Source organism: Prunus avium, chromosome 1 (genome assembly GCF_965620075.1).
Source record: "Prunus avium chromosome 1, drPruAviu1.hap1.1, whole genome shotgun sequence".
NCBI lineage: Eukaryota > Viridiplantae > Streptophyta > Magnoliopsida > Rosales > Rosaceae > Prunus > Prunus avium.
This window is the reverse complement of record NC_142284.1, coordinates 40265589-40285376: the sequence shown is the minus strand read 5'-3', so window position 1 is coordinate 40285376 and position 19788 is coordinate 40265589. Positions and strand designations below refer to the sequence as shown.

General features: G+C 38.5%; 4 protein-coding genes across 4 annotated transcripts; 1 reads left to right on the top strand and 3 right to left on the bottom strand.

Annotated features, from left to right (window-relative positions):
- The first annotated feature begins 2896 nt into the window (after positions 1 to 2896).
- Positions 2897 to 6379, top strand: LOC110760738 (serine/threonine-protein phosphatase PP2A catalytic subunit). Its single transcript, XM_021963054.2, has 6 exons — positions 2897 to 3507; positions 4234 to 4348; positions 5160 to 5268; positions 5360 to 5437; positions 5596 to 5787; positions 5892 to 6379. Exons 1-6 carry the CDS (start codon positions 3255 to 3257, stop codon positions 6063 to 6065), a joined length of 921 nt encoding a protein of 306 aa, XP_021818746.1. The 5' UTR covers positions 2897 to 3254; the 3' UTR covers positions 6066 to 6379.
- A 296-nt stretch (positions 6380 to 6675) lies between these two features.
- LOC110760743 (structural polyprotein) lies at positions 6676 to 8460 on the bottom strand. The gene is made up of 4 exons (XM_021963064.2): positions 8302 to 8460; positions 8023 to 8155; positions 7247 to 7543; positions 6676 to 6994 (listed from the first exon to the last, which is right to left on the bottom strand). Exons 1-4 carry the CDS (start codon positions 8376 to 8378, stop codon positions 6878 to 6880), a joined length of 624 nt encoding a protein of 207 aa, XP_021818756.1. The 5' UTR covers positions 8379 to 8460; the 3' UTR covers positions 6676 to 6877.
- A 1402-nt stretch (positions 8461 to 9862) lies between these two features.
- LOC110760826 (putative inactive receptor kinase At1g27190) lies at positions 9863 to 12121 on the bottom strand. Its single transcript, XM_021963159.2, has one exon. The coding sequence runs from the start codon at positions 11932 to 11934 to the stop codon at positions 10126 to 10128; it is 1809 nt and encodes a 602-aa protein (XP_021818851.2). The 5' UTR covers positions 11935 to 12121; the 3' UTR covers positions 9863 to 10125.
- A 3990-nt stretch (positions 12122 to 16111) lies between these two features.
- On the bottom strand, positions 16112 to 18231 carry LOC110760924 (myb-like transcription factor family protein). The gene is made up of 3 exons (XM_088247630.1): positions 17702 to 18231; positions 17387 to 17598; positions 16112 to 17049 (listed from the first exon to the last, which is right to left on the bottom strand). The coding sequence occupies exons 1-3, from the start codon at positions 17973 to 17975 to the stop codon at positions 16543 to 16545; spliced, it is 993 nt and encodes a 330-aa protein (XP_088103756.1). The 5' UTR covers positions 17976 to 18231; the 3' UTR covers positions 16112 to 16542.
- Positions 18232 to 19788: the final 1557 nt, after the last annotated feature.

Genomic DNA, 19788 nt, shown 5'->3' with positions numbered 1-19788 from the left:
TGTAGGTATGAGTACATGTGCTTCTGGTTGATGAATCGAGGATATAGTCATTGTTTGGGTTGTGCGTGATTCTCTCCAGATCAATTCAACATATTATGTTTGGTCACTGGAGAAGTTGTACTCATATTCGGCACATAGTTGCTTTGTACGTTTGTTTCTTCATCAATAATATACTATCGTTTATTTTAGAATAAAAAAATAAAAAAAGAAGTTATTATCTCTTGAATTTGGTTATTCCTCATTGTATACAGTTATTTGTATATCTCTCTCATCATATGATAGAGAAATAGTGATATACAACAAGGGATATGCAAGTTATTGGCCTCCCTTAAGCTACAATTCATGTAATTAGGCTTTTTGTGGCCCAATTTTAATATTTTTGGTGTTGTTTATTAATATTTTTGTGTGGATGATTTTATTTGAACTCAAAATAATTACTAAGTAACAAAAATTTAAAATAAAAAAGCAAAATTATCACACTTCCACCCCCAAAATTTTCCTTTCTCCCTTCTTATGGCTTAATATTGTTATTAATTAAAATTGATTTCGACATTTATAAGTATTAAGATGATGTAGATGTTTCATGATGAGAAATTAACAAGTGTGTTTGTAGAATTCAAAACTAAAATCAACGTATACTTGAACAAACAACCTCTTAATTTAGTGGTTATGTTGTTCTAAATGTCAAAGAGAAATCCTAACTTTGAATCTCCTTTTTATTAGGGGTGGGCATTGGAACCGCAAAACCGCAAAACCGAACCAAATCAATCCGAAAAAAACCGTGTTGACTAAAAAAGTCAAAAACCGAGACAAATCCAAACCGAACCGGTTCAGACCGATTCCGGTTCTGATTTTCCACTCTACAAAACCGGTCCAATCCGAACCGGTCCAATAGAATTAATTTATATATATTTATATATTATATATATATTTATATTCAAAATATCAAAAATTTTAAGCCCAAACCCAACTATTTCAATATACCAACAAAACAACCCATATTTTAATATCCTAAACCTATCAAATCTCACTTCATTCCACTCTCTTTCTCTCACTCACTCTCTCTACTTCCCTGTCAGAATTTTTCAACTCTCTTTTTCTTTCCTTCTTCTCTCTTCCGCCTCTTTTCCTCTCCGGTTTGAACTTCTTTTTTCTTCTCTCTTATGGCTCTTTTCCTCTCGGTTCTTTTTTCTTCTTTCTCTCATATTATTTATTTCTCATCTCATTTCATCTTTATTTTCTTTTTTCTTCCTCTTTTTCTTTGATTTTCTTTTACTATGATTTTTTTTCCCTTGATTTTATGTTTCTCTCTTACCCTCTATATCTCTTTCTTTGCAATCTGTTTTTCTATTTCTATTTCTCTCTTCATTTTTTTTGTTTCTTTGTATATATATTTGTTCATCTTGTAGATCTGGATGAAGCTCTTCTAGATCTGGGTGAAGTTCTTGGAGATCTGAGTTAAGTTCTTGTAGATCTGGGTAAAGAGCCAGTCCGAAGCCGGTCAGCGTCTTCATTGTGCAGATATGCGTATAACATTTATTTGTCAACATGCCATTTTGGTGCTTTTCTTTAACTTTTGGTTTCATTTTTTTTTTCTTCTGATATGGTATTGAGATTTTTTATGATTTTGGGCTGATGTTACTGAGGTTTGATACTCTTCTATTTTTACTTTCAATTTTTTCATTCTTCAGTGGCATTCAAATCTTTGAACGTTGTTGTAACAGGTACTGAAGTAGCATGGATAAAAAGAAAGATTGAAGACTCTACAGAAAATTGAATATGTTCTATTTCTGTAATTTGTTTGTAATTAAATTTGTTTTATTGTTTTGTTTTTAGGTTGTAAGTTTGATATTGTTTTGTTTTTTGGTTGTAATTAAATTTGTATTTTCTTGTTGGTTGTAATTTTAAATTTAATATTGGATTGTTTTATTATTTTTGTCAAAGAATAGTAGTTGTTTCAATATGGGAATTGGGCCAATTGTGATGTTTAAGGCCCAAAAATTTTAAAAATCAGATGGTCTTGAAGCTTAAATACACAAAAAAAGCCAAACTGGGCTTTACAGCAAGCCCAAACCGTGAGAACCGGAAACCGAATCGGAAACCAGCAGGTCCGGGTTGGTTCGGATTTTGGTATGAATTTTAAGCAAAACCGGTCCAAACCGAACCGGTTTGTATTTTCGGTTCAGGTTCTATATTTGAACAAAAACCGGTCCAAACCGGACCGTACCCACGCCTACTTTTTATCAATTAAAATAAATAAATAAAAAGATAAATACTTTGAAAACACACCGAACATACGATTTGTGCATTGCCACGAATCGGTCGGCAATTCATTTAGATTATGTCACCACCAAGCATATAAATGTAGTCAAATGTTTCAAAAGTCTACCTTCAAAAGGCAGAATGAATCTTTGGTGTGATTTCTTTTTCTTGGACCAAATAAAACTCGGAAACAATGCCCTTTTGTCTTTGGTTGGTTTCTTTGCTGTTTTTCTTTTGGGACCAAATAAACTCAAAACAATTCCATCTTGGTTTCTTTTTTTATTGACTAATCAACAATCCCCCTGACCTCCTTCAAGCGTTGGTTCATAAAATTTAAAATAGTTTAAAATAAAAAGGAAAAAACAGAAATATCGAATGGTGGGGGCCAGCAGAGCTTGGAAGGTTGAACAGTCCAAAAAGAGCAGCTGGAGCTGACACGTGTCGGTCCTCAATGATGTTGACTCGGCGGAGCCACCGGAGAGAGAAAATGTTTCTTCCTTACAATATTGACGAAAAAGAAAAAGCGAACAAAAAAATAAAAAACTAATCATCTACGAATTCCATTGAACAAAAACATCGCAAAATTCTAATCTGCTTTTTTCATTTGCATCTGGGTTTCATTTGCATTTCATTTCGCAGCCTGCCTGTCTGCCTGCCTCTCTTCATTATTTCCCTCCCCGCATGTCATTTCCCTCGTCTTTTCCTACATTCACATAAATACAATTTCAATTTAATTTCCCTTTTTTTCTCCTTTTTTCTTTTAAAACAAATAAAAGAACACAGAGCGAGGAATGATAGAAGAAAGGTCGAAACTCGACCGATCTCCAAAACGACTCGTTTCGCTCCACGCGTCGCGATCCGGAACCCCGACCCCAGCGCCGCTTCACAAATCGCTCTCTGCGTCGAGATCGCTCCGCCGGCGTTGAGTTCGCGTGCATCGGATTGGATCTGAGAAATCGGCGATCGGATCTGAGGGCGGCGGTGGTGGAACGATGCCGGCTCACGCGGATCTGGACCGTCAGATCGAGCATCTGATGGAGTGCAAGACGTTGCCGGAGGCAGAGGTGAAGACGCTGTGCGAGCAAGCCAGGGCGATCCTTGTCGAGGAGTGGAACGTACAGCCGGTGAAGTGCCCCGTTACGGTGTGTGGAGATATTCACGGCCAGTTCTACGACCTCATTGAGCTCTTTCGGATAGGAGGCAACGCCCCCGACACTAATTACCTTTTTATGGGTGATTATGTAGGTCAGTTTCTTTTTATTTTTTCTTTCCTTTTCTGCTTTATGCTTCTTTTCTTTTGCCTTTCTATTTTATCTTTATTTATTTTTTCGTTTTGATCGTTTAACGTTTTTCCGATCGCTTTTAATCTATTTATGGAAATGAATGAGGCTCTGGAATTGGTTTACTGAGACATTTTTGGCTTCTGCGTGTCTTGTTTGGATGCGGATTGTTGTAGAATTACTCAATTTGTGTTTTGGCGTTGGTATTGAGTTGCGGATTATCCTTGTTATGAATTTGAATCACATGTGCGGTACTATATGCTATGATCCGGCTTTCCTTCCTTGTTTGATGTAAATGGATGTATGTGTATTTTGATATTATGTCCTCGATCTTGACTTGCTTTCCCCCATAGTTTTGTCAACGGTTTATGCAATATGATGGTTGAGTTGGAATCACTGTAATATATTCAAGCTTCTCTAGGGTCAATCTTACTTCAATAGTGATCATGGGAATTGGTTAGCTGGGTTTCTATTGCTTCTATAATTTTCTTATGTATCTAAGATCTGTTGAAATGTGAAAGAATAATTTTCCCTAAGTGGAAAAAATTGCTTGTGCTGGGCTTTATGTGTTGTCTTCTTCAGCTTAGGTCAGGGTTAACATTGTTTTAGACAGTGGAACATGCGTCTATTTGATGTTTTACGTTTACTTATGTACTATTGTTTTCTTAACATCTTGGCCATACAAATGCAGATCGTGGGTACTATTCTGTGGAGACTGTCACACTTCTGGTGGCCCTGAAAGTCCGTTATAGAGATAGAATTACAATTCTCAGAGGAAATCACGAGAGTCGGCAAATTACTCAAGTGTAAGAATGTTTAGCATATTTCTAATCTGTTGCTCATAGTTTTACCAATTTTTGTTATACCAATCAAAGAATGGGGAGCTGTGACTAAAATTTCGTATGAATATTAAGAGTTTTCAATTTTGTCCCTTTCACTGTGTCTGGTTTTGTTGATTCACTCACAATTTTTTACAAAAGAGTAATGTAGAGAACTCTTAAAAATGCTAGGCTAGTTTTAAGCTTTTTATTTCCTTATTATTTTTCCTAGGCTTAATCTCTTGATGATAACGTCTTTTGACATAGATTTCTTTTTTCTTTTAAAACAAATATATAACTGCTTTTATTAGGTAGATATAATTTGCTTTTGGTGGGACTGTCGACATTCCAGACTAAAGGTGGGATTGTTATATGTGGTGTGTAGACAATATTTCTGTGTTTCAGAGGGATTGTTTATATGGGACTTTCAAGGCTCCTACCCCATGTTCCTATCAAAAAAAGGCCCCTTCCTTAAGGTCACATTTTGTAAAATACTGATATATCTAATCCATCAGTAGTATTTTATGTCTGAGGTTGATGGGGTTCCATGGATACTTGAACTAAGGCAAAATTAATAAATTACTTTTTGAACATGGCTGCGTGGCAAAAATTAAGCTTTTGAATTCTGACCCCAAAAAAAACAAAAAAGCTTTTGAAGATACTACAAGCTGATAGTTGAAACAGCCACGCTCCATTAACTTTGACAAGATCTTTGTTGATTGACAGAGAGATTGAATTTATTCTTGGTTTGCCCCTATGTTTTATTCATTTTTGTCTCACATTTGTCACTTTTTTCCAGGTATGGTTTTTATGATGAGTGCTTGAGAAAATATGGGAATGCCAATGTCTGGAAGTTCTTTACCGATTTATTTGATTATCTTCCCCTCACAGCCCTTATTGAGAGTCAGGTGAAGTTAAATGTTTTGCTGACAATTTGGTGAACTTCTTGAAGACAAGTTAGTTGTATTAATTTTTTACAGCTTCTGGTATCTCTTGTAGATTTTCTGTTTGCATGGGGGCCTTTCCCCATCTTTGGACACATTGGACAATATCCGAGCCTTGGATCGTATACAGGAGGTAATTTATTTTTATTTTTTTCCAAATAAGTGATCAGAGGTTGTGATTGCTGTTATGATGTTTGCATTTTCTGTTTCCATTCGTATGGTTGCATAATTTTGCATCTTACAAGCTTGTGTTGGTCATTCTTGCATCATGGCATGTTTCTTCATGAGCAGGTTCCACACGAAGGACCAATGTGCGATCTCTTGTGGTCTGATCCAGATGACCGCTGTGGATGGGGAATATCTCCACGTGGTGCTGGTTATACATTTGGACAGGATATAGCTGCTCAGTTCAACCATACCAATGGACTAAGTCTCATTTCAAGAGCTCATCAGCTTGTCATGGAAGGATACAATTGGTGTCAGGTGTGAAAATCCGAATGGCACTACAAATTATTATTTTTTGTTTCTCATTTTGTGTCATCATTTTCAGCTGTATGTATAACTTTCATGGTAACCTTGTGCTCCAGGACAAGAATGTGGTGACTGTTTTTAGCGCTCCAAACTATTGTTATAGGTGTGGGAATATGGCTGCAATATTGGAAATTGGGGAGAACATGGACCAGAATTTCCTGCAGTTTGACCCGGCCCCTCGTCAGATTGAGCCTGACAACACACGCAAGACTCCAGATTATTTTTTGTAATTTCAGTATCTTACAGGGGGCTGTTTGTAATCCATGTTTTCTGCCATGTTACTGTAGATGTGTCTTTAAGAGGAGTTGAGCTCCGTTGTTTAAGTTGAGGGTTATGGTCAACATGATTCTTTGTTTGGAGTTTTTGTCCCTGCTGCTGCTGCTTTGTTGAATTTCTGAAGAAACTCGTTAGGAGAACTGACATTAGTCACCAATGGCCTGTGGCTCTTGTCTTTGTATATTTTTCTGAGAGGAAACGTCAATAACATGGTATATCTCGTTCTGTAATTTTTCCAACTTCAACATAGAAAAGCTGATTTTTCATACATTTTGATTTTACAACTGCAAACGTTTGTAAGTTGGGCGCGTATTGGGCATTGCCTACTTCAACCCCTCTCCATGTTTTCATGGGCGGGGCTGCTACAAATTGTCTTGTTATAGAACACAAAAACAAGTTCCAAATTGTCATGAACCGAAGCTCCTGAAGTTCACTTGTTAGTTGTATTGGATCATATTGAACTGAATTATACTGAATTATATTGTACTATCTCGTAACGTTCGGATTTTCTGTGACCCTTTAGCACAACTGCATTATAGTTGACAGTGACAAGATGGACCAACATAGAGTAACAAGGTTTTTGCATTACATTCCTAACCAATGAATTGTAAGCCGTATGAACAATATATTACAGAACGGAGAAACAAAAGATAAAAGAATCCTCTCAATGCGAGACATACTATGCAGTGGGAGAATTGAAGCCGGCAAATGGTATAGTTGGATGCCCCTCGAATGAGCGGCTTCTGATGTGGCACAGGATTTCCATTCAAAACCTAGAGTTGCTCTGAATTCGCCCTGCTCCAAATCCGGTCATGGAAACAGTCTGCTTTCTTCTGAAGTATACAACCGAACCGCTGATGAGTAAGAAGAACAGCACAATCACCTGTCCCAGCAGTTCATAAAACATTCATTAACATGGACATAAAAGAAATGTATATAGCTGAACTAGCTTTACATGAATACAAAAACTATAATCATGTAGTTTGCTACTGTTCTTTCTCTTCCATTCTGAATACACTCTGATCAACTAATTTAATCAAACAGATTACCACAACAAACCAACCTCTTTATTATCAGATATCAACAAACAAAAAGGTAACAAAATATAGAACAATTATCAAAAGATACTACATACCTCGAAACCAAGCACTGACAGCTTCTCTTCACTAACTGCTGGTATACAGCTTCTGTAAGTAATGTAAGCCTGTGGTCCATCCTCTTGTGTGGCTGAATCATCAAGTAAACTTCTATGCTTTACAGAAGTGCCGAGTTCTTCCGCATTATGCATTTCTGCATCGTTGTGATAGATCTCCAGAGTAGATCGACTCTTTTGAGAACCTTTTGTTTTTTCATCCTTCGAACTACGTTTAGTTTCCACACATTTCAAAGGGATGCGATAGCCGGTCTCGCTGCAGCGATATTTCTCATCCTTCTACAAGAGAAACAAATACTTACAACTAGTACAAGGCAAAGGGATCGCAAATATAAGTGAAGACACATGGAGACAAAAGAATATTCAATCTGCAAAGTGCAGAATACATCTTAAGAGATCCAAAATTACCTTAATCATGGCAGTATAAGAATAAAATATTACCCATCTGGGCTCATTCAAACACCATATCAAACAAATATGGAAGTACTTCAGTTTCCATTCAGTATCAATCAAATCAATATATTTCATCCCTGTTCTTAACTTTTAGCATTTTCAACACAAATTGCAGAGCTAAACTAGACCAGACCATACTGTTCAAATTTTGTTCCTAAAAGCTCAAATCAGATCGAAGTAAGCTCAAACGACAATTGAATGCTCAAGATATTCTACGAAAACCACAAAACATTCAGCACAAGCTGCATCTGAATCGAATTGAAAAAATAATCATTTGGGCAAAATGAAATGAAATGAAAAGAAACCTTCTCAGAGTAAAGGCAAGGAACGCAAGGACCAGCTGGAGAGCATTCGAAGGTAGTGTTACTTCCACGAGGGGTTTCTTTTAGACTCAGCAGCGCTCTGCGCCCAATCCCTTCGCTTTCATCGCTTTGGATTCTGAATATTAAAACCAAACCAAAAAATTTCTAAATTCAACTGCACTTGATCACATAAATCAAATATTGACACGCAAACATACATACATACATACATGCTTACACACATAAATATATATATATATATATTCTAGTGTTAGGGCTTACGTGGCGTGGCCTACTGAGAGCAGAGCGAAGGCTACGAAGAAGAAAAGCAGGAGAAAGAGTGATGAATCTGAAGGCATAATTGCTCTCTCTTCGCCTCTACCTTTCTCTTCTCTTCTGCTAAATTAGGAGGAGTTTCATATTTTTTATTTATTTCACTGGAGTCCCTGATGTTCTTGATATTATAAAACTGCCCCCGTATTTCACAGACTCGCTTTTGGGCCACAAGAGTTGGGCTACGTCACTTGGCTTTGGGCTTTCGCAACTAAACCGCAGTTTAATTACATTACGACATATCGTTTCCGTTCGCCCCATACATATATCTAACTCCAGCCCATCCCATTTACGGTAAAGGCCTTTTTTTCAACCATGTGTTTTTTTTCCAAGCTCTCAACAAAGCGATACTTTAAATTAATCTACGTTCTGACCAACCGGCCTAACCTCTCAACAACTTAAATATGCTCTTGGCCTTTGCTCCAAGCTGAGATGTCAATTTATACAGGCACATATTTAGATTGTAGCTAAAGGAGCTTTATTGATTGCAATCACGTAGTGGGTGAGCCAATTCAAATGTGACAGGGCTGGCTTACTCCATATACCCAGTGGGGTTGGGGATTGGGGACCATGTGGTCAAGCATATCTCAACACACACCCCCTAAACACTTCAACCAGGCACATAAAATCGCCAAAATGTCGCAAAAAGACATTTCATACCGCCCCACATGGCAGGGTCTGTTTGGGTCGGGTCAATTAAATTAAAGCCCCATCATATCATACGAAATGAACCCCACTGAAGCTCATAAATATGATGACCCGGATGATGATGATGATGATTCTTAAATCTTTTTCAGCACAAAAGTTTTAACGCGATCACGAGTGGCCTTTTTTCTTTTTTTCTTTTTTCTTTTTATTATATGGTATGAAAAGAAGAAAAGAAAACGTCATTGAATACAAGACGTATATGATTTGTTTCATTGAATTCCATCCAGGCTTTATATGCTGCTGTGTGTGGAGTTGTTGATATGAGAGGAGGGTGAAAAGTGTAAAGAAAAATACAAAACGGTCTTCACTCTAAATATAATTGACACTTGCAAAGTGGTTGGGCTACAATAATATATAGGATTAGGGTACCTATCAGAGATCGGATAATTAATTTGAAGGAAACGTTTGTCGTGGTGCTATGTATGAGAAGGTGACTTTTTTGCTGGATTTGAATGCTTCCAATTATGAGAAGACTGAGATGCATTCACACTGGCATTGCCTTTTGAAATCTTGAGATCCATCAAAAAAGGTTGTCCAGATCTGTGACCAATCCAAACATGGGTGACAAATTGGATTTACCCAATGCAGAACCTAATGAAGGAACTTAATTCAGAGAACTTCATCATCAAAACACCTAGCATTAAGAATCCATGCATGCATGATGAAAATGGAAAAAAGGATGGAGAAACAGAAGTTTGCACAATTTTATCTGTTTCGAGCATTTTTTTTATTGTGAAAGAGAAACTAAGCATGCCAACTAACACAAAGTGGCACTGTTGTTCTGAATGCATATTTGCTAAGCTTTCTAAAAGGAACAGATGAAGGAGCAATTTTATAACTGAAAACAGATATTTTCTGGATTACATAAACGTTACAATGCATAATGCTTCTTTATAATACAGAATGATTCAACAAATGAGCATTAGAACAGGGAAATCATGCCCAACCGACCGGAAACCATACCAATTGCAGAAAATGCCTCTCATAAGAATACAATGAAGGCATGCCCAAATGCTGCAGTATATTGCACTTTTAGTACTCTCCCTGCCTGACTATTGTATAAAATCAAGATTCAGGAACCTGCTTGCCAAAGACCAGTGGAAATTCATCATACTGTTCGAAGAAACCATGTTTCTCAGCAAAGGCCTTCAATGACTCATAAACCTGATACATGGAAGGCCTGTCCTTTGGCCTAGCAACCACACAAGTACAAGCAACCCTCATGAACTGCAAAATTTCATCATCGTGACCTTTCCCTGCTAAGATATTGTCTATGGCATCCATGTTTCGACCAGCGTTTGATAAATGATTCACCCAATCCACCAAATTCCCCTTGAATCCTTCCACTGCATTACCAATTTCTAGAGGCTTCTGTCCAGTCACCAATTCCAGAAGAACCACCCCGAACCCATACACATCCCCTTTCAACGATGCCACCATTGTGCTCGAGTACTCAGGAGCCACATAACCAAACTCTCCCAAATCCCCATTCACAAACGAGCTATCATTGGAATCACGAGAAGCAACCAGCCTCGCCAGCCCAAAATCCGTTATACGAGCTTCAAAATCGTAGTCAAGAAGAATCACATTCGAGCTAATGTTCTGGTGCATATAAGGCGGCTGACACGCATGGTGAAGCCAGGCAAGTCCTCTGGCTGCACCTACACCAATCCTTAGGCGTGTTGGCCAATCCAAAAAACCATACTGGCTGTTCACATTACCACTTCCGTGCAACTGAGAGTGCAATGTGCCATTGTACATGTGCTTATACACCAAAAGCTTCTCTTCCTCCACAACACAAAACCCCAACAAAGGCACCAAATTGGGATGCCTAAGCTGCCCCAACCTATTCATCTCCGACCTAAATTGCTTCTCACCAAGCTTACACGCATTAAGCCGCTTAATTGCCATTGCCGAACCATCAGGCAACACAGCCTTATATGAAACACCGGTTCTCGTGGAAATGACAATGTTTTGGGGATCAAAACTGTTGGTGGCCGCCAACAGATCAGCCAACCGGACTTTCACAATGGGTTTTTGAAACAGAGACACCTGAACAGCCTTATGAGACCTCAACAACCCAACCCACCCACTCTCATACTTATCACCACCATCAAAGCTTCGCTTTTTCTGACTCGCCCTAACAAAGAACCACCACCAAATCCCCAAACCCAAGATCAAAGACCCAGCAGCACCAATTGCACCAGCGGCGATTATAATGCCGAGGCTTTTGCTGCTCAGTCCACCACATTTAGACCCAAGAGGCTTCCCGCACAGCCCACTGTTCCCATCAAAGTCATCCTTCTCAAATTTAGACAAGTCCGGAGGTATCGTACCAGAGAGACCATTATTAGCGACGGAGATTCTCTTCAACCTATCGAGCCGGCCAAGCTCATAGGGCAAAGAACCGGAGAGACGGTTATCGTTCAAAATGAGAGTGTTGAGGAACTTACAGTTGACAATCTCCGGAGGGATGGAACCGGAGAAGTGGTTGTTAGAGAGATCTAGGGTTACGAGATAAGGGAGCCAATTGCAGATTTGGGGAGGGATGGAACCGGAGAGAGCGTTCCCAGAGAGATCCAGGCTCTGGAGGCTATGGCAGAACTTGAGAGACTCAGGGAGCTCACCGGCGAGCTCCATTGAAGGAAGCTGGAGGCTGATGAGTCGATTCTCCTTCTCATTCCAGCACGACACTCCGACCAGCTTGCAGATGGAGGCCACCGACCTGTTGCCCAAGTCCCATTGGCTCAGCCTCCCTTGTGGGTCTGTGAGTGAGGTCTTGACCCCTTCAAGGCAAGTGAGGTCGTCTTCAATGGAGTAGCAGAGGAGGGAGTTGCAGAGCACCAGTGAGACAATGCCCAAAAAGATCTTCATTTTTAGGGTTTTTCTGGTTTTTTTTTTCTCTCTGGATGTGGGAATTAGGGCAGCGAAGAGCTTGGGTTTTGTGGTGGAGATGATGGCGATGGTGGAGGTTGAGGTAGATGGGAAATGGAACAGACCATTTGACTGTGGTTTTCAGTCTACAGAGGAGAGGACCAGTTCCTGGAGTTTTGACTGCTAGCCACCTCATATTTGGGCTTTTTATGGGGCTTACGGCGTCGTTTTGTCCGTGACGTGGCTTAAATGGCAGGCCGACTAATTAATTTAGAGACGCTAATCTAATTAATTATGTTTAAGCTTGGGTTTAAGTTGAGTGGAGTGGAGACAAACAAGTACTGAAAGCTCCAGTTTTTAAAGAGTAGTTTGATTAATAAGCTCTAAATCCACCCACTCATCATCGCTTATCATTTGTTTGGAATATCTTTGTCATCCTTTTTTAAGGTAAAATTATACTTTTCACTGATTTTCCCTTTTCTTAATTATTAGGGTTAATTATTTTATTAGTCCCTAAACTAAGACACGATTTGCATTTGAGTCCATTAATTTCTAAAATCGTTCTCATGATCGTTTAACTTCACTTTCGTTATGACAAATGGTCCTACCGTTAATTTTGTTAACTTTTTCTGTTAAATGCATGGGCAAAATGATAATTTTTATATTAAAACTAAAAAAATAATACAAAATCATATCTTTAAAATAACAATAAAATCAAATCAAATAAAAAACCAAAAAAAAAAAAAAGTCAAGTTTGGAGAGAGTAGAAATCGGGATAGAGGGGGAGAGAGACAGAGAGTTTAATTTTAATTTTTTATTCATATTTTAATTAATTTAATACAAAAATACCATTTTGCCCTTGCATTTAATATAAAAGTTAACAAACCTGATGGCAGGACCATTTGTCCTAACGAAACTGGAAGTTGAAGGACCACAGGAACGATTTTGGAAATTAAGGGACTCAAATGCAAATCGAGTCTAAATTCAGAGACTAATAAAACAATTAACCCTAATTATTATTATGATCTTAGTTTAGGGTGGGCTTTAACGGCTGTAGGATTGCTGTTGGGCCCCACACTTGGGTTAGGCCATCACTCTCACGTTGATTTTTGGGTTAGATTAGGGCTTTTTCCCTGAATGCTAGTTTATTGGGCCTATATCGGCACCTTTTTTATTAGGCCAAATTTGACATGTATGAAATAATTGGGAATCTCTTTTTGTTTTTGTTTTTGTTTTTAAATTCAACAATAGTAGTTTATTATATTTAAAATCCGAATTTACTTTAAGAAATTAAAGATTGAGTACCACTAGACCAAACGATCATTGACATAATGTGATTTACGAACCTTTCCGTTTAGGTTAGAGATATTAATAGTTGATTGTGTACATGCTCATGTTTACGAGTAAGTGCCTAAGAGACCGAATTCCCAAGAAACAAGGAGAGACACCGAGTCTCCTAGCAACTTCTGCCCCATGCTTGAAAACGAAATTGAAGATAAAAAGGAGGATTTAGCAGAAAAAGAAGATAAAATTATGCTAGAATTGATGACCATGAAAGAGAATTGAAGGCATTACATCAGATAACACATAGATTATGAAATGAGGCAAATGCCGTTGATTTGAAATGTGAACACAACCAAACTGCACAGAAAGATTTGGATCTTAGGCACTAGACGTTTTGAGGGACCAAAAGATATATGTTTGTATTTGCGGTGGCGATAGAAGAGCCAAATGATGAGACAGCAATGGCTCTTGAAAATGGAAAACAGAGAGAATCATGACCAAACTTTCTTTTATTAGCTCGATGACTAATTAAATTCCTACTAAAATAGTAAAGGACCCAATAGTATAATAGTTTGGAGTAATTACTCTCTCATATAAGGTCCTGGGGTCGAGTTCTACCATCTGTGTTATGTGTGTGTCTAATATATTATCGCCCCTCCCAATAGGGAACGTCTTTAAAAAAATTAAATTAAAATTTTAAAAAAAAAACTCCTACTAAAGTATAAGTAAAAGCATTTGGTATAACCAAGGTGGTTGGTGTGAGTGGTTCGGCACTCTCATTCCTTAAGAGAGGTCAGGGGTTCGATCCCTGCTCTCGTACGGAGTCACCACTTTGGCCAACACTTTACCCCTTATGGGCCGACCCAGTGTGAGTGGGGATTAGTCTGGGTTGTGGTTAAGGCTTAAAGGTGCCACCCATAGTTGGGGCCCATCCAGGACCACCTCATGGTTCAGACCAAAAAAAAAAAAAAAAGCATTTTGTACAGATTAAGACAGCGCGCACACACTCATAAAATGTCAGAATCTAGTTCTCCTTTGCCACCTTTTTCGAAGGATATTCAAAATGGAAATAAAGTATTATAAAGTATTGATAATCCACTCTTCTTTCCTTCTCATTGCAATACAAATAAATAGTGTCCATCATCATCTAGTTTGATCAGAAAACCCACAGAAGAGAACAGAACAATTTGACTTTGCTTCCTTTTTTCTTTTTTTCAATTACATATCCGTTATATTTATTTTGTTTATATATATGGAGTATCGATTATAAGCTGATCATCATAAGTTCATAACCCTATATTTCGTTGTTATTTCTTTGCTGCAATTTCAGCTTAGGAAAACGAAGTAGCTCACCGATCAGGAAGCCATGAAACACAAGGGTGGACAACGCAATAAGAAGAAATGTATGTCTCTATGTGAGAAATCAATGATGTTGGTGGCAAACATCATCAAACTTTCATCTCTGTCTCTGGCTAACATCAGTTTTGGAGCAACGTCGTCCGTCAAATCACTTGAGCCTGCTCATGATTGTAAAATGACCAAAGTAGATGTCCCGCATTGTCAAAATTCCAGCCCAAAAAGGTCACAGGAGCCAGGAAACGAATCGAAGCCCTTCTCCGTGGTGATGGAAGTACCAATTACAGAGAATCAATCGTCATCGTCATCCTATGCGAGTAAGAAGAAGAATAGTAAGGGTGAATCTCCTGTGGCGGATGTGGATGGGAAAGCTGAAGATTTTATCAGAAGGATGCGTGACAAAATTCACAAGAACCAAAACGATCAGCAGCACGTATTGAGATAATACTTGTAAGAACGTCCTCTTGCATGCATCAATTTGTTAATTATGATGTCTTATATTTAATCTAGCTTGTTCATGTATCTGATATTCACTTATGCATATCTATATGTAAGTTGATGATTGTAATTGTAGGTTATTTACACAAAAACCCTTAGTTTGTGACATTCATTGATGTATCGTAAATTAATTGATGTATATAAACCCACGTATAAACCCTTAAGTAAAGTGTGTGATGGCATGGAAAAAGATTAAAAAAAATTGTGGACAACAACTCCTTACTCCGTTGTCTTTTAAAATGATAACGTGGCATGGCAACCAACGTTCTTTGAATCTGAACTCCACTCTGTAGATTCAATCGGTGTGTGTTTTGCCACATACTAAATTTATCATAATTAGGCTCGTTTGAGAGTGATTCTGGGTAGACCAGAATCACTTTTGGGGAAGAGGCACATCTCACGTGCGATTTTAAATGATTCTGGGGAGAAGCAGCTCCCATGTGCTTCTCCCTTAAATCACTTAAAGTGATTATATGGAGAAGTGATTCCCAATAGAAGTGCTTTTTGGTCTATCCAGAATCACTCCCAAACGAACTATTAGTAATACATAAATACCACACTGCTTTTATCTTATTGGAAAATAATACTTGCCGATTGATTGATTTGAGAGATTATCCTCAACAATAATCATAAGGATTTGTATCCGAGAGGTACGTAATATATTATAATACTAATAAACAATTAGTCCACCGTCACCTATTTAGTATTTGAGGTCATATTATGGAGATGGTATTTTATATACCACTTTTTAACCCACCAATACACAAAGTGGTATATAAAATATGATTTTCATAACATTTTCCTAGTATTTCTCATGAGCACTTAAGTTGCTTTTCGATTTTATTGTATTATATGAAACAAGATTCAATCTTGATTATATGAAAGATTTCTAGTGCTAGCTAGTTTCAAAGAAAACAAGGACGACAAAATATGTGTATACACATATAAATATTATAAGTTGTACATAAACAGATCGAATATTGAGATATTTTTTGGTGGTAGTTGAAACTGCAAGCAAAAGGTCCAGGGGAAGAAGACCAAATAACAATGCGCACCTGGTGCTCTTTATCATTCCACCACAAAAGGAAGCGGACAAAATTAAAACAAGAATCCCCACACAGAGAGAAGTCTGAGATCGACATCCCATCTTGTCCTAATTATAATATAACTCTTTCTAAATTAAACCCAACCCAATCCCTATACAAAAAAAGAAATTAATCACCTAAATCACCTAGCTAGCTACATAAACCTAACCCCCTTTTAGAGTAGTCTAATTACTCCATCCAAATCCACTTTTATCTTATCGATCTAATTAATTAGGATTTAGGCCCACCAATAATTAGTCTTCATTTCCCATCATGCTGCTAGGCTAGCTCACTATAGCCGGCCGGCCGTATATATATATATATATATATATATATATATAACACACGTACGACATACATCCGCATCAACTTGTTCATTACTTAATTAAGCCACACTGATGATGCTATCTGAGCCACTGGACATGCCCTGAAACGCAGACGAGTGAGACGACGTCGTATTAGGTGACTGCTCCTCGGACGACGTCGTTGCGAGCTTCAGCGACAAAGGCGATGGATCCCTTGTGGGTGGCTGCGTGTACTTGTTATTCAAATTAAGACCGGCCATTTTGGAAGATGGGGGAGGGAGCACCGGATGAAGTGGAATCGGACGGATGAGCTTAGCCGACAACGTAGTTGGTGCTCCTTTTGCCTGCTGCGGCACGTCGTTCTGTAAATTCAAATTTGGTCCTATTGATGACGTCAGATTGTCCACTGATGAGGTTTCACCAGAGACGGGTAGGACCCCCGGAGACAGCGCCATCGGAAAAGTCGAAACTGGAAACCCTCCAAGAATGTGGCGACCCAAATTAATTTGTGGCTGTGGCTGTTGTGGGTAAGGCAACGCTGTTGCTGTTTCTTGGTGCTGCTGCTGGCCCATGTCTTCATTCATCAACTGCAACCATTCAAAATACATAACACATTTAATATACAAACTCATGAATAACAATGAAATGTGTAAAAGTATTCTTCTCATGTCAAATTGGTATTGCTAGCTAGCTAGATAATGATACATTGTCTACTGCTCTACGACCGATTGTGATTCTCGACGACACATTTTGACAAAAAAATTATTCTATTTCATTAACATTTATTTCTTTGTAAAAGTAAAATGAAGAATTAATTGACGCACAAAAGACAAATAATACTCAAAGCATCAAGGCACGAACTAAGATGCTGGAAATATTAATCAATGATTCCCTTAATTAATTAAAAATAAAGAAAGTACATACGGGGGTATCAGTGGTGATGTCGAAAAGACTAGATCTGCGGCGTCTTCGGTTGTGGTTGTTACGCCTGAGGAAGTATTTCTGAGCATGACTAGCCACCTGAGTCGGCGTCCGAGTCTTCACGAAGTTTCTAGAGATCCCCCGCCAATCTCCTTTCCCCACCTTCTGCAAACCCAACAAGAACAGCCTGTGCTCCTCCTCCGTCCACGCAACACCTTAAACCAAAACAAAACAAAAAATGATTAACAAATTAATCAAAAAAATAATAAAAAAAAGTAATCAGTATAAACCCAGATCAGGATAAAACAAAGGCAATACCTCTCTTGCGCTCGCGGCGGTGGCCAGAGGCGTGTACGACGTCGTCTGAGGCGTAGCCGGCGTCGCCGTTTGAGTCGGCCTGCAGGGTCTGCTCATACTGGGAGAGATTGTTCATGCTGGCGCTCTTCCTGAACGCGTTTTCCTCCGTGACTCTCACGCCGAATAGCATGATGCCGTTTTCAGCCGAGGCGGCCCCACCGCCTCCGCCGCTGGCTTCCGTGCATGTGCGCGAGTTGTGGCCGTTGTTCCCACACTGAGAGCACGTGCGAGACATGATCTCCTTCTACGACGTCGTACTCACTTACACGTTGTTGTTGGTGTTGTGCTTATGGAGAGACGACGACGGCTAAAACTAATTTAAGAGAAATTTAAAAAATCATGCAAGAAAGAAAGTTTATGAGGGAAATTGGTTTGTCTAATGAAAGAGAAAAAGGAGGTCTGCGTTGGCTCATATATACTTGCAGCTGTAAAATAATACTATCTTTAGGGTTTCTTTGTGCTCCCCTGTGTTTATTCTATCTGTAACAATATGGACCGTGGAACTCCAGGAAATTTTACAGTGCTTCGCAATAGCATCGCATTAATGTATCTTGTAGCTCGCATGCTTTATAGCTTCTTTAAATCGTGAATCAGGGCCGTTGAATTTGGGTAGACAATGTCGATACAACCAAGCCTCTGTGTCATAGTAATGTCCTACAACGGGCCAGGTGTTTTTCTGGATGAGCTTTATCCTGTGCGCCATCCATAGGATAAAATTTTAAAAATTATCTCCACCGTTTATCATATAGCGAATCACACTGTCTCTAGTTATTTGGAGGGTTTGGTAGGGATTTTTCCTTAATTATTTATTTCCCTTAATTAGTGTACCTAAAATATTAATGATTATGAGGGTGATGATTTTACATATCTTTAGATAATTGCTATATCTTATTAAGTTAATAATTTGACGTGTTAAGTTTGATAACATAACATGTTGCGCTATTCAAAATATTACGTTATACGTATGTGGTCTTCTTATTATAATTTAGATGTAACCCTAATTTTATATCAGCCATCCTTCGCACAAGAAAGCATTATTTTGAATGAAGACTATGGTAGAGATTTTTTTGCATTAAAATAATTGGAGATGAAAAAATATAGATAATAGAAAAAAGCGATGGTGGAGGAGCAAAGTATTTTGTGCACCGTCAACTGGGCATATTCGCTGGCTCTTTGAGAAAGATATCGTTGTCTCAATGCTTCACGTTAATTAAATCCAATCGCTGATTGGATGGAAGTACATAGTCTAGACTCTTGGTGGTGGTGGAGGATGTGGTTGTAGATGGGACGATAAGTAAAGATTGGGCCCCACCCATCAACTACACACCCTCTCTCTTTACCTCTCTACCTTTCTTTGTGGCTCTATGCACCCATTTGCCTTTCGTGGTGGATTGATGCCTTTTTACTTTCCTCGCTCCTTTTTCTTTTCTCTTTATTTCTTCTTCCTACCTTTTTCCTAGCTTGGTGTGTTCGTGCACAAAAATTCGTGTGAAATGAGAATAATATTATTTTACTATTTTCGATCAATTATAGAGTGTCGCGTAAAAAATTTAACGCGCTTAGCATATCATGTTTAATTAAGATAATAAAGTAATATTATCCAAGTTTCACACAAGTATTTCTCGTATTCTTAGTGAACCCGTTTCACACAAATGTGTCTCGTACTCTTGAGGGAGACTCCTAAAGTGACAAAGTTCGTCCACTGTAAACTCTCAAAGCGAATGAGGTGAAGCCACGTAAGTGGTTGCGTAGAAAACAGGGCGCTGCGACTGTGAGCTATTGGGCTGTGTTGTAAAGCAGCAGAGGAGTCATGTCAGCTTATAGAAGCTCTTTGGAAGCACGTGGTCCTCACTTATTGGTTCATTTGATCCTTTACTTTTTCTTCTTACTGTTGACATTGAGGCGTGTTTTGTGTTGTGTCCAAAAACCCTTCGTTTTCTTCTGCAAATTTTCTGTAGTGACTTCCCATGCAGTTAATGGAATCGTGGCGGCTAATCTGACTTTCATTTTTCAACTCCCAGTTTCTCCAACTGTTAACCTATTGTCCG